Source organism: Felis catus, chromosome C1 (genome assembly GCF_018350175.1).
Source record: "Felis catus isolate Fca126 chromosome C1, F.catus_Fca126_mat1.0, whole genome shotgun sequence".
Classification (NCBI taxonomy): domain Eukaryota; kingdom Metazoa; phylum Chordata; class Mammalia; order Carnivora; family Felidae; genus Felis; species Felis catus.
The window spans coordinates 150595540-150610960 of record NC_058375.1 but is presented as its reverse complement, the minus strand read 5'-3'; the positions used below and the strand labels follow the sequence as shown (position 1 = coordinate 150610960).

At 40.0% G+C, this 15421-nt stretch overlaps 1 protein-coding gene across 7 annotated transcripts in view; it reads right to left on the bottom strand.

Annotated features, from left to right (window-relative positions):
* Nucleotides 1-7979: 7979 nt before the first annotated feature.
* TANK (TRAF family member associated NFKB activator) overlaps nucleotides 7980-15421 on the bottom strand; it is a 94154-nt gene continuing 86712 nt past the window's right edge. For 6 of the 7 annotated variants that reach the window (XM_006935315.5, XM_006935314.4, XM_003990801.6 and 3 more), the window contains 2 exons: nucleotides 11708-12288; nucleotides 7980-8261 (listed from right to left, as the gene is read on the bottom strand). In XM_006935315.5, the coding sequence (XP_006935377.1) occupies nucleotides 8082-8261; nucleotides 11708-12288 (761 nt within the window). In that variant the 3' untranslated portion in view covers nucleotides 7980-8081. The other variant, XM_045033866.1, reaches the window with a different exon arrangement.

Here is a 15421-nt window from a genome sequence, read left to right as displayed (position 1 = left end):
TGCCCCTTTAACAACTGCGAAGGGAGAAACTATTTGTCTAATGAGAGCTGTTTTCAGAGCTGATTCACCAACATGTAAGGGAAGATAATATAATGCCAAGACCTCCTCACGAGCCTCAGGGCCATCTTGAGACAAGTGAAGGCAAACTCTTGAACCAATGGAACATTTGTTTGGTTTAGAGAATGTTTTAGTTCCAGTTTGATAGTTTTAGAAAATATATATGCTCACTTCCAGTTCATACTGGTTTACTTTTTTTTTTAAGTTTATTTATTTTGAGAGAGAGAAAGAGAGAGAGAGAGCAGGCATGCAAGTCAGGAAGGGGCAGAGAGAGGGAGAGAGAGAGAATCTCAGACAGGCTCAGACAACCTGATGCAGGGCTTGAACCCATAAACCATAAGATCATGACCTGAGCCGAAGTCAGACACTTAACCCACTGAACTACCCAGGTGCCTCTGGTTCACTTTTTTCCCTTTACCATACAAACTATAGCCTTTGGTTTAGAATTTAGATGATTAAAGGTAGTGTAGTGGTGTGGGTGTTACAGTGAGGTTTAACTCTAAGCTTTAGAGGTACAAATCTTTTTAACCTTTTCTCCTACCTTAGTTTGTGTCTCAAGCTATAAAAATACATCCCAACACTTGCTGCCTGGAGCAAGGCAAGAGAAATTCTTGACACTCAGTGCACGGAGGTGCTTCTTCCTCCCAGTAGAAATGTTTTGAGGCCTGTGTTAGGGGGGTGATTAATGGATAATCCCTAAATAATACATCCCACCCCTGGTCAGGTTAATGTCAGGCTCCCCACTGTCCCTGTGGTTTAATATAATGGTTAGTCTCTTTGTGTATAAAAGACTTCTGATAGAATGATTAAAGCTTTCTATGAAGCCAAGTACAAAGCCAGTGAAAAAGTATACCTGTTTTGAGGTAAAGGATTATAATGGAAAAAATAGTGGATTGAAAGACAGGAGAGCTTGAGTTAGGTTCTAACTATTTGAGTGGGTTTGAAGAACTCATTCATTCTCTTTAGCTGCATTTTTCTTTTTGGTTTGTTTTTTATTTTTGTTTTTCATCCAAACAAAAAGAAAGTTGGATTAGGCAATGTTTAAGATTTTGTTATTTCGAAAACAATTATTCCTTGAATTAATTAGTAAGTGGTAACTTATCTTTGGTACACTGCTTCCAAAAGATGTAAGTAAGATATTTAAAGAATCTATTCATGCTATAGCTCTAAACAACAAAGGAAGCATGGGCACACTTCAGGTTATCCAGGCATTCCAGACTCCCAGGGGATCTTCAAACAAGGGAGACCAGTTCAACATCAAGATATACCAGAAACAGGTGCAAAAAGTCTGGAGACGTGTGAGCCACTTAACCCGATATACCCAGGACAAGGGCATAACGTGTTCTAGAACTTATGGTTGAGTCCTATTTGGGGATTGAGACCTCAAAAAGAAGACTGCAGTAAAGAGAAAGCTAAAATTATTTACTAAATATACATGGTATCACTATCGTGAATATTCTAGCATTTGCTGCATTTTAAGTATGAAGTGCTCTTCACCCATGAAGAGCTCTGAGGCTGGAGGAAGTTAGCAATCTAGTTGTAACTGATTCTTGAAAAGATCCAAGGAACTCACCTCCTTACATCGTATCAGGGTTATAAAGTGATAGGTCTTTTAATTTGAGGCCCTCCTGGTACCGTAAGCTCCAACACGCTTTCGCTAAACAGACTTCATTCACATTCTGAATCTGGTTTTTGTCTCACACATATTAAATTTTACAAAACAGAAAGAAACAATAGAGCTTATTAGGAAAAACTTGTTTTGAATAGTAAATTAAGCATAATGGAAATAGGCACATGTTTTAGCACAGTCCCCCCCCACCCTTTTTTTTTTTTTTTTTTTTTTTTTACCAATTGAACATTTACATCTTTTTCAAAGTGCTGTGATTTTCCCCTTAAGTCTTAAGCTGGCACCACACACTTTCAATAAATGAGACTTACATCACTTGTATCTACTGAGAGGAATCGTTGTGATGCTGTAGATTCCAAATGCGCAGCCTCTGTAAAAAGGGTTTTAAGCAGTCTCCCCTAAACTGTATTAATCAAATCATTGTGGCATTCTAAGAATCCAAAGAACTACCTAATTTCAAAGACAGTGTAAATTAACTATCAGTTCTGACTGCTTTCAAATTGTACCCTGTTCTTGGACACTGGAAACCTGTACATTCAGAGGCCCACTTGACTAGATGGTTTGTTAAGGAGAGATATGCCCCAGGTGGAGGCATCTCCAAAGCCAATATATTTTCTTTATAACTGGTGTCAAATTGATGTATATATTAAAAAATCTTGGAAATGATCTCAAAAAGGAAGTAACAGCCCAATGAGCCATATGTTCAGGGAACCTAACAGGTTTCCGTTGGGACCAAATTTCACTTCACCTTTTTGTCCTTATGTGCAAATAAAAACTTATCTGTAAATACACCATTAGAACAACCATGCAAATTTGTGAAGTCTGTAGACTGAGAAGAAATTGCATTAAAGTCATCCCAACCAAGATATTGGAAGGTAAAGAATTTGATTAGATATTAGATACTAGAAATAAATAATGCAACACGGAACTGAACTAAATGTATGTTTGAACTCTATTGGTTTACCACTTCAGGGAGAGAGGTTTTGGTTCTATAGAGTTGGTTAATGAAGAAAAGACTGATGAATAGATAATGAATTGATTAATTTTGATGCTGATGAAGCGTCTGAACCTCCAAATTTACATTAATAAACGTAAGGTTAATTTTTTTTCTGTGAGATATTTTAATAGATTCAGATGCTAGGGAGTTTCCAAATACCAGATAGTACTTTAGCACTGAAAAGTCTGTGTCGCATTAAGTGCAGAGAGTGCTGCTTAGTGGTTTTCCAAGGAGTAGAAACCACACACACACACACACACACACACACACACACACACACACAACCAAACCAGAAAACAAAAAAACCCCCAAACCCCCAAACCAAACAAAAAACGACAAAAACCCCATTATTTATATACAAAATTATTGATGTAACACCTTTAAAAAATTCTCAATTTTAAAACTTTTAAACATTCTCTATTATTTTAGTAGATCCCAACAATCTTGCACTCACCTATTGTATTGGTATGCCTGGGCATCTTCTAAAAGGAAAAATGATTCACTCTGTGTTTGTGTAGGTTTTCATATGACTAGATCAATGATGGTATAAAATCGCAAAATTTACTCAAGTCATTTTTATTTTATTTTTTCATATTGTACTTTTATTATGAAACATTACAAACAGATAAAGGTAGAGAGGTTAATATAAATGAAACTCTTATGTATAAATGACAGCTTTATCAAACCTTCACGTTTTAAATTGATCTTTTTTAAATGAACAGTTGTGTGTGTAAATTAATGCAATGGTAAAGGTCAGCAGAAAAAAAATTATAATGGCTGGATTATCTTTCAGGGGCTTTCCTTTTCCATCTATGTTTTGGGGGAAGGAAGTTTTATGATGTTAATTTAGACACCTGCTTAGCTAAATAGCACGGAACTCGTTGGAAGGAATTGCATTTTCATTCAGTCCAAATTCCTACCAGTTCTCTGAAGCTATGTTTCGGTTAACCCTCTCAAGGCACGAGTCAGTCAGTGTTTCAATGTTTTAATACATATGCAAATATAAAAGTGTTGGGTATGGGTAAAAGTGTATTTTAAGCAAAAGCTTCAAGCTCTACAATCAGCTTTTAAACTCAAAAAGTAGGAGGAAATTGATGCAAAACCTCAGGTCCAAGGCCTGCCTGCCTCAACAGGTATAGACCATTTCCAGCGGACTCTGGTTCTGGTGGATTCTCTGTCGAGAGACCAAATTCACTCAGGTCAGAGTACTGAGAGGAGCAACCAAGCAGAGACCTGTCCTTCCAGAAATGCCCGGCCCCCTCTTGCCTCCCAGGCTATGCGGCAGAGGGTGGGGTGGCCGTTTTGGTAATGGCTTTCTCTCACCAGCAACAGTGTAATGGTGTGTCTCTGGGGATCCGGTCTAGTCTTGGGGTCAGGAGGTCAGGCCTTGGAAACGCAACGAATGCCAAGGTCCTTTATTTGTCCTCCTCACTCTGATTATTAAGTCGTGAGCGCTGCTCTGGCTTGGTGGGGTGTGGAAGGTGCTGGGGCGGGGGGGGGGGGGCGGTCTGCGGGGCACAATGAGGGAGCCTTCGCTAGGGTGTGACCTCGCTCGCTGCGCGGCTGCCCCGGGGCAGGCTGCGGGCCGCCGGAGGCCTTTGGGGGTGGCGGCTGCCCTAGGGCCGGTTATCAGATCTGCAGGTTGTCCCGGGGCCGTCTTTGCCTTCCTGATCTCAACTCTCTTCCCACTCCTGTCTGCCCCTCCTGGCCCTTGCCCTTCATGAATTCGCTTGGGTTCCCACTCGCTGCCCAACGCGTTCAGTCCACCAGCCGAAAGCAAGGCGGGCAGGAGAGTGCAGGCTCCTCGGCCTCTTCTCCAAGAGGTGGGTGCGAGAGCGCGGGCGCTTGCCCCACCCCCAGGAGGCGCCCAGGGGTGGGCGCTGGGCGCGGGCCGGTCCTGGGCTCTCTGGCGCCGGGTGGCTCTGGCCCTCGGCGAGCTTGCGGCCGGGCCCAGCGGAGGATGCCCGCGGCGGGCTGCGAGGGGGCTCCCGGCCCGCGAGGGACGCGATAGCTGTGGCTGAGTTCCACTTGCCAGCGGCGGGAAGGACGCGCGGGAAAGCGAGGGAGCAGGAAGCGGGTGGCGGCGGCGGCGGCGGCGGCGGCGGCGGGCCCGCTGGAAAGGAGGGAGCGCCGCAGGCGGGAGGAGGGAGCGCGGAGGAGGGAGGCTGGGAGGAAGGAGGGAGCGCGGCAGGCAGGCGGAGGGAGGGCTGATTAGCATGCAGCAGCGCTCGCGCGCCCGGCTCCATTGTTTTAACACCTCCCCTCTCCTCCGCGCCAATCTGTCACCGTTCAGCAGGCGAACGCTGCTGCCTCAAATGCTGCTCTTCTCAAATGAGACGGATAATTAGTTGCCCCGCACGAATGCCGCACTCTTCTCACCCCTGATTGCTATCACCTTCTTGCTCCTGGCAGTTTTGACACCTCGTAATCAGCCTGCTGCTTTTCTCTTTTCTTCCCGACTTCTGCTTCCCTCCCCACCCCCATTTATTTATTTATTTATTTATTATTATTTTAAATGCAATCCTGGTTCCTATTTGGACCCGGCCCCCGTGGAGTTCACCTCACGCGTATACGTGTGCGCATATATGCGTATATGTAAAACAGGGTGTCTGTGCGAGTGTCGCGGGCCGCCCTGCAGCTTTGCGGGAATCACTGCTTCCACGGGGAGAGAATTCTCTTCTCCTGAAGATATTTTGGGGAAGGGAGGAGTTGGGGAGAGGGACCGGAGGGGAGACTTGGGGAGACCTCAATTAATGCTTTAAAGATCTCTCAGAAATTAACAAACTGGGGAGTCTCGGAATCTGCTGTCAGAAGCGTGTTCTCCCCGCTCTCCTCTAACAAGCACTGACAGTCTAATTACTGTAGCTACAAGCAGCTGTCGAGGCAGCAGCCCGGGAGAGAAGGCGCCACAGGCGGAGCGCACCAGGCCGGCCCCTGCGCCCGGCCCAACCGCCCAAACCGGCCCGGCTCCGGGGAGGATGCAGGATGGAGAGGACAAGGCCCCGCACCCGAGAGCCCCGCGAGCAGAAGGCGGGCCTGGGAGCCAGCGGACGCGTTTATCCGTTTCATATTTATAAAGTCTTTACCTTGAAGGTTAAAAGATGTGAAAAAAAAGGAGGGGACGTGGGGGAGTGGGAAGAACATCTCCTGAGCTCCCATCCACCCCTTTTCTACCTCCTCGAGCTCTCCCTCCCTCCGTGTTGGTAAAATAACCACGCAACCCGGGCTGAGGGGGCGGGGTGAGCCAGGCTGGAGTGTAAGAAAGCAGATGTCCCCGCTGGCAGCAGCCTCAGCCTCCGGGGAAAGCTGCACCGGGGGGGCCCTCCCGAGGACATTCACCTCCCACTTCTCAGGCATCCCGCTCACAACTGCCTCGTCTCGGCGGGGGTGGTTTTTTCAGACTCAGCGTTTCGCGTGTGCAGCTTTTTTACCTGGGAGCTGTTCTTACCCGGCCACGCTTAGCAGATGCCAAGATGCGGCCCCTGCACGACTCCGTAATAAGAGACAGAGGGAGAGACCTGGCGGGTGCCCATTCCACCTTGAAAGCTGCAGTCAGCGCCACCTCTGCGGCGCGGGGCTGGAGCTTGCTCCCCAGGCTGCATTTCCTGTGGCCCAAGAGGGCCTTTGTCCCTCGGAAGTTGGAGCCCTGGAACCCAAAAGCAAAGGAGAGTTTCCCGCTCTTACTAACGGTGGTGGAGGTGGGAAAAGGGAGGACTGGGGAAGAGTCTGTGATAACACTTTAATTCGAGTCACTTTGTGGGCTATAATTTCCTTTGGCTGTCAGCAGGCTAGTAGATGTCAACTGTGTGAGAGGGGCTCTTTCTCTTCTAGAAAAGGAGAAGGAAAAAGAAACCCCGTTTACGAGATAGGTACAGTGGTATATTCTGGCTGGTACAGGCTGAGAAGTTTTTATTTTTAATTGTGTGTGTGCGTGTGTGTGTGAGAGAGAGAGAGAGAGGGAGAGAGAGAGAGAAGTGAGTGAGAGGGGAGGCTGGGTGGGTGGGAGGTAGGGAGGAGACATGGGTAATTGTCTAGGTATTTCCATTCAGCCCCAGTGGCAGTGGAGGAAAGATGTACACGTCTCAGAAACCTTCACAGTGAATACCTAATAATCGCTATGTCACCTTGGTGAGGAAGATGTCAACCTGACGTGCTTGGCACCCTGAGCAGTCGAGGCACCATTCTCATGCTTCCACCAGTTAAGGCTCCTCACTGCAGCACAGAGGCCTCTCAAATTCCCCCATCCTAAAACCTTCCAATTTTTAAAAACACTTCCTCCAAAGAAGGCTTAAATTTCTGTTTTGAGAGTTGCAAATCAGTGTTCACTTTATAAAACGGAAGCCATGCCTCATTTTAAAAATTGGAGGGCAAAGGGAAACCTAAAAAACAAGCAGCATAGGGAAGAAAAATGAAAGGGAAGTCTCATTTTAAACAAAATTTTGCAGCACTCTGATTTGGTAGCCTTTCTCGCAAATGTCTTCCAGTGGCCATCAGTCAGGCTGCTGACAATGAATAACAAATTTCTCAACAACAATGTAAACATTTCTAATACAAATCAATAAATGTGGATAGTTCCTACAGGGTTTTAGATTTGCTCCCAATAAATACAAATACGTTTCTTTAGCAAGTTTACTTTGAAAATAATTTTTAAATTCAAAGTGATCGACTACTTGTAATTAAATGTCACCAGATCTGATATCACCCTTCTATCATTAGAAAACATGAATGTTTTAAACTTCCCCCAAATGTGATTTATTCCTTTTTTTTTTTTAACTCAGGAACAGAGAACATATTTAATGATCATGACATAAGTAACTTTTTAAATATTCAACTCATTTCATCATGTAGCTATACACATAGTAAAATTTAAAACCATGTATATTATTAAAAGAAAAAACAATCTGAAGTGTTTGAATAATCCTACCAGTGATTTTATCACTGGGTAACAAATCTTAGGTTTTGGTATTTACTTAGACATTTATGTTGTCTGCTGTTCTGTATTACAGGTTTATTAAAAAAAAATCACCGATAGCATAAATAATCTAGTTTTTAAGTGAAACACCCTATAAACATTTGACATCACCAAATTTAATAAATTTAACTAGAAATCCAAGCAATAAGCTTAGACATTTGAAACAAACATAAATTAAGGTAATAAACACTGTAAACATGAATGCAATGAATTACAGTTTTATACAGAATGATCCATAAAAGTTAATAAAAGAAAGTTACAATATAAGTTTAGGAAAAAATTCAAATAGCTGTGACATAGCTATTTTTCAATGAACGATCTTGAACTAAGTTTTCAATCAAGTATTTATTGTATTACAAACCCAAGATCATCACATAGAACCTGATGATCACATAGAATCATTACACGGAGCTGTTTTCAAATGCATCTTAAGTCTCCCCATTAAAGTGTGAATTAAGATGCCGGAGGAAATCCCCCCTGGATGTAATGGATGGTGGGAAAACTGCTTGACAGAATTCACATACTCGAGGTATATGCAGTTCTGAGCCTGTGCCACTTAGTACCGATGATATATCACTGTCTTGATTAGGAAAGGGCTTCCAAACGGGCTATGGGAAACAAACAAAAATATCTTCTGTTATTTGTAGGTAAAATCAACTTAGAATAAATTTCAAATTCAAATTTTTTGAGTGGGTTTGTGTATAAGTACAAAATTCCTTTCTATGAAAGCAAATTACCTTTCTACAGAGTTAGCATGAAGACCTAACTCAATTTTCCTTTCATTAAGGGCCCAGCTAAACTTCGATTAAGTCACTTAAAATACATACATGCACTTTATCTTCACATATTTAAAATTTTTCCAGTTTTACCACCAGCAAATTTTAATGCTCGTTATCATAACAGCAGTAGTTTGGCACAACAGTCAATCATTAAGACTTTTTAAAAATTGAATTCTATCTTTTCTGTCTTACAACAGAAACCTTAAGTTATAGGGCTCTGATTAATACAAAGTGCACTAGACATGATGTGTGTACACATGCAGTTTGATCAAGAGCAATTTAAATTTCACTATTTATAAGGAAATATACAATGAATAAAACACATAGGAATAAGTTGTTTTGGTTTTCGAAACGAAATTTTTTAAGTACTAAACAAATTCCACTGATCAGTTGTTTTTTTTGAAACCTCAAATATTTAATCATTCAACAAAATCTAACACGGGATGCATTCTTTTGGCTTATTTTGCTCCTGCTATATAGTGCGTAGTTTTGCCTTCTTTCCCCTTTCTTGTGACTGAATAGTGTCAACAGTTGCCCAATTAAATAATTATGGAAAATCACAATTCAACAGAACTACCTCCATTATAAGCAGCACATAAATACGTGAAAATACTGCATTTATTCTTTCTAAAAAAATATCTAACAGGGCAGAAAAAGCATTTAGTTCAATAGTAGGTGCTCAATAAATATTTTTTGATTGGAATATCTTATTTTCCTGAACTGCATACCAAATTATTTTTAAAATTTGCTTTCTGGTATACCTTGACATAGGTAAATTACCTTGACACAGCTAATTTCTGATACTTTGAGGAAAATCACTTAAAAAGTCAATTTAAAGAGACTTTTTTGGGTTCTTATTACTAATATGTTTTTATTAGTCCAACACCTGATACAGTGTTAAGTTTTCATTCCCTTAACCAATCTCTTTCATTCTAGTTAACCAATCATTTACAATAAACAGTGTATTACTAATTGAAGCATTTAAGTTTCACGACATCACTGTCTTATAAACATTTTACTGGACAGCTGCGTACAGTTGGTGTAAATATACAAAGTCTGTCTAGACCGAGATACGTTCAAATATCAGAACAGAGGGTTTATGATAACATTGACTCAATTGCTTTTTAGAGAAGTGACAATTTTATCACAAAAAAATAGTAATATTTAACATGTTTATTTTAAAATCTGGGGTAAGATAATTTTCTTCAGAAAAGGTATGATTAAAAAGCAGTGGTAATAAATGTGAGTATATAAGCCAAAATAAGTTAGAGTCAGCCAGATCTAAATTTTACTGTTTGCAGTTTAAACAAAAAGTACAAGTGATTAATATGCATCTCTTTAATGGGAAACTGATAGGGATATAAATAAAAGATTATTTATAAATAAAGATAATTCTTATTAAGATCTATAAAACAGTAAGAAATAGATTTAGAAGCAATTTAGCTTCTAAATTTGGTGAGCCAATCTTCCACTGCCAGTTTATCTTCAAAGTCCATCCTTATCCTTCTCTATTCGGAGTTATTAGTTCAGATTGGATCTTTTCAGAGAATTCAGTTGGGAACCCACTCACTGACTCAGCAAAACTATGAAGAAAATAAAGTCACACAGAGCAAAAATAAGCAGATATATTTTAATTTTAGGCTTTGTTATGATAGCTGAATGTTTAAAAAGGTGTTAAGTAGTGGTAATCGATATAGCATAAAAATCGGAAACATGAAAGCCCAAATTTTCACTTCTCTTTGTCATTACCAACAATTCAAGAATTTTGTATTTATCATACTAGTTTTAGTAATACAAATCAAACAACAAAATGTTTTTAAAAATTAAGAAATATTCTTGCAATCCTAAACTGCAACATGGCCTTCAAACAAACTAATTTCTTTGCCTTTTCTGCCAAAATATCAATTATCTAACCTTATGCCCCATGTCTTGTGACAGCTCAACACCAATTCTCCTGCATTTTTTAAGCTGAATACTTTTCCATCAAGTTGTAATCACATACCAGCTGTTTCCCTTGCTGTAGCATAGAAAGCAAATGCACAATGCAGGGTGCCATCTACTGAAACATGAATGCACACAGACTAACTAGTAAAAGAACAAGCAGGAGATATAATGGAGAAAAAAGTAACAAGCATTAGAACTGATGCACTTCACAGCTCCACAGGAATTCTACTTGTAATAAATGAAATTGTTTAATTTGTTTCATTTAGTAGTAACTATAACTGAGACTATGATGTGAAGTAAGGCACAATGTAGAACATAAGTGAGTTTATAATTAAAGCTGATTGTCAGAGATGCCTAGTTTTTCCCCACTACTAAAATATGCCACAGCTTGACTACTGCCTCCTTTGTATGCTGATGTAAGTCTGTAACCTATACAGCACTTATAAAGCCAAAAGGTATCCATCAAGGTGTTGGATTTCTTTTAAATAAGTATCTCAAGGCAAAAAGAAATTAAACAAATGTTTGCAAATTATATAGATATTTACACCAGTCAGTATTTTCACAGGCTTTTGCTTATTGTAACAATGATATATTTTTCATTTGCCTTCAGGCATTAATTTTTTTTTTTTTTTAAATAAAAGCACCATTCTCTGCTAGAACCTGAATAAATGGGAGGGCAGTAGTGGACTGGGGGGCTGCAAGCTTTAAAAACATCGAAGTGTTTGATTAAAATCATACATATGCAGAGGCCATTTAAAAAATGTATTAGGCTGCATATTCATTGCCAGATTAGAAACCAAACCCTACAGATCTGCGTACTGTATAACTGAGAATGTAACAGAGTATTAGACGAAAGACAGTTCACTTATTTTCATATATAAAAATATGCAATGCAATTATTTACTTATGAAAAGCATTCTTTTAAAGATGAGTATGATATACACAAACTTTTTAATTTAAAAAATGCCATTTGTTTCCCAGTATGAAATTTAACAAAGAATCCTATTGTAACACTGGTGCTGAGTAAAAAGCTTTGAATAAGGGACTAAGAAAGTGACACATACTAGCTATGGATTAGGCTGACATGTATTTTTTAAAAATGTTCCCTAAATTTTAAGGTACTTTATAATAGAGATGTACTATAGAAGACGAGTATCTTCTAAAATTTCATGTCATGTATTATAGGACTTGGATTTTTTTTTTTAAGTCTTAACTTTAACCAGTCATTAGTTTAAAAGGAATATCTGATAACCTAAAAAAGATGCATATCTGTGCATGTATGGTAAAATATGTGTTCATGCATAATATATTTTTTAATGCAAAACAGTTACCTGCTGTGGTCCTCGGATAGCTTTTCCCGGGGAATCAAGTGAAGGAAAAGGTGCATCGGATGGGTCCTGAAGTGGTAATGTATTTACATATAATGCGTTATGGTTTCCAGGTGGCAAACACATAGCTCTATCCAGAGTTGTCCTGATACAAGTGTTTACAAGATTGGAGGGTTTTGTTTTGTCAGTTGTTTTAAGGTTTTGTATAGCTGATGCTATGGGGTCAATTCCCTGAATTTCAAATAAAGTTTCTTCTGTTTTAACAAAGTTTCCCGGGTTGTCTCTGAACTCCATATTAAATTTATCCTGGCACACTGCCTCAGATGTGGCAGGACCAAGGATGTTGGGTCTTTCTGGAGTGCTATGTAAGAAAGTAGAGTCATTGTCCATAGGTGGAAACTTGACATTGAATTTAGAAAGTGATTCGAAAGAGGTATCTTCCTCATCTCGGGCCAGTCCTCTCGGTGTGACAGATGTGATGCATGGTGCACCTCTATTTATATCATCTTTAGCCTGAGGCTTAAACAGCTCTTCTTGTTTATCTGTTGTATCCGTACACTGTACAGGAAGAGAGCACTGTGTTTCTGCAGGGAAAAGAACACAAAAGGAAAATGGTTGCATTCCAATCATTCTTAAAAATGATGAATATTATTTTTACAATTCCTTTTTATAGCAACTGAAGACAACTGGTACTTTTTACCTTTGCTACCACCTTCCACGGAATATTAGCAGTCGCCAGTGGGTGAACTGGAACGTAGCTTATTAGTTGCAGTGAAACCACTTTGTCTTTTCCTAGGTCTTTTGCTGTAAGCTTTGCATCTTGTTCACAGTTATACTGCTCTATGCTTAAAAAACATTTGCTTGTAGTGTATACATTTAAACATTTTGTCAGTAATGGAAGCTACAACTGTGAGCTTGCTTAGACAAATAAGTTGTTAAAAAGAAAATTCCTTACTAGGCATATATATAACACTATACAGGTTAAGAATCTACATGAATTCGGCCATTTATTAGCCCTAATATCACTGTGTCACAAAATATATCAGCAATCAGTCTAGCCCTTGGGCATTCTCAATAATTCATGTGAGGGAGTAGTAGTGGTGGGGGTTGGAGAGAAAGAAGACAGTAAAGGCAAAAGAAGGATGAAATTTTGGGATGCATGTTCAGAAAACTGTATATGAATATATAATTCTCCCGTTATACATACACACACACACACACACACACACACACACACACACACACACATATATATATATAAAAGGCCTATGAAGATAGCAGGTGGATATCAGGTAGATACCATGGCCCCTGCAGCTCATTTATCTGGAAGCTGCTCATCCAACAAATTCAGCTCCAGAACAAATTCAGCTCTCTAGGACACAGGCAAAAGCTAGAAAGTAAGTAAACAGAGCTTCTGAGGAGTCAGAATTAGAGCCAAAAGGCCCACAGATATATGTATTTTGCTCTTACTCTCATTTTAGATTTATTCTAACAAGCTTGATGATATTTCCCTTAGCTCAGAGCTGGTTAGAAGCAGCAAATTAAAAGGTAGGGATAGGAGTTGCTGAAGACAGATATAGATATCAACAAGAGCTGAAAGCATGAGAGGAGACGAGAAAAACAAAATAGCAGATATAAGAACTCACAAAACACTACAGTCTGGTGTAGGGCCAATAAGGGCTACATTTCTCAATGCAAAAACACAATGATCAAAGCATTCTCTATGCTGATAATCCTGAGACATTAGAAAACACTAAATTATGCTCCACAATCTTACCTAAGAAGACAGTAGGTTGGAGATTGGTAATGTGTGATTTTCATTAAGCGGACAGAAGGTAGAGATTAAAAAAGAAATCAGCACTTTAAAAAGGTAGTCATCAGAGAAGTTTTATCTTCACAAAAGGAGACTTGCCCAAGGATGCCGATTTAAGCAGACGGGGTACACAGAACACCTTGTGTAGTGTCTGTCAAAGTTAGTAAGCACTTAACAAACGTCAGTTGCTTTCCTTCTGGTCCTTGCAGTCTCATGACACCTTCCTATCTTTTGCCACAGCACATTCCAACACAAGGTATTTTCTGTTTGGACACAACTGCAGTATATTGCAACCAAATCCTCAAGTTTACCTCCTTACATATCTACTGCCTCTCTTTAGTACACACCACCTTATCTTGTTGGATTATTACAACAGCCTTTGAACTGCTTCTCTGCCCTTTAAACTTAGCTCATAGCCAATCCATTCTCTACATTGCTCCCTATTTCTTTTCTAAAGCACAAATCTGATCATGTTACCTTCCTCATAGAACCTTTTCATGGCTCTCCAAAGCCTCATCCCTCAGAAAAGTCATATAAAACCGTTCATGACTGGTCTCTGGTCACCTGTCCATACTTTCATCTTTCCCAACTGTTGCACTTCTTATTCCAGCTATAATGGACTTTGCACAGTTCTCCAAAACAGCCAGGCTCTCCTGTCTTTGGGCCTTTGCACAAGTTGTGCAGGCTGCCTGAATGTCCTCTCCAAGTACTCTTTACCAAAGTCTTACTTGTCCTTCATTCCTTAATGTAGACTTAATTTCTCTGGATAGTTCTCTCTAGCTCCCCAAGACCGGGTTAGGCATGACTCACAGGTGTCCCGAGGCTTACACATGTTGCATTGTATTTGTTCTTTCTCCCACTGAAGTACATTTTTTAAGGTCTTAAACCATGCTTTGTTTCCCACTTAACCCCAGTACCCTGCCCAGTGCCTGACACATAGTATGCCCTCAATAAATGTATTCTGAATGCATTTGTATTCTGTTCCCAAGACAGCCCAGTGTAATAATCTACATTCACTAGATAATCTGTCTGTGACTAGAAGTAGTACAGTAACAAAGACCGAGCTCAATTGTCTGGTAGGATCTCTTTGTCCTTGCAGGTTTCTCAAAGTCCTTTAACTCTCAAGTAGTCGTTTTTCCTGATAGTAGACTTAACAGTAGCAGGAATTCTAGGCAACGGTACTTTCTTTGCAGATTACATTTGCTAACTGCAGGTAACAAATCAGGAAAATCAACTGCTGAGGTAACTACATTTTATAACACCTGAGGAGGAAATGCTCATCAACATGATCTTCACAAGGAGAACAGGGAGAACGATGAAGAATCTGCTGCTGCTGCTGCTAATGACAACTATTAACATCAATAGCACTCCTATGTGTCATGCACTACTATAATCATTTTATGTGTCTTAATTCATTTCATACTCAAAATAATCATGTGGTAGGTATTAGATTATCCCCACTTTACATGCGAAGAAACTGAGACATGGAGCAGTTACTTCCAAGGCTACACAGCTAATGAATGAGTGGTACATCTGGCATTGGAACCCAGGCAACCTAATCTAGATCCTGTGCTCTGAACCATTATGTTAAATCAAACATACTGTATGCTGTACATATACACACATACACGTAGAAGACACAGAAGACAAACATACTGTATGTGTGTGTATATGTATGTACACACATGTACACACACACACACACACACACACACACACAAAGAGTCCCCGAAATGATTTTCTTTTCCAATAGATGACCTATCTCCTTTGTGAACAAAACCTGGGAAACTCAAAACACCTATAATAAAGCAGATATTTTCTTTTTTATAGCTAGCAGGCATACCTCAGCCACATTAAAATAATTTTTGGAATTAATCTGTTCAAGCGATGAGTTAGTATAAAAA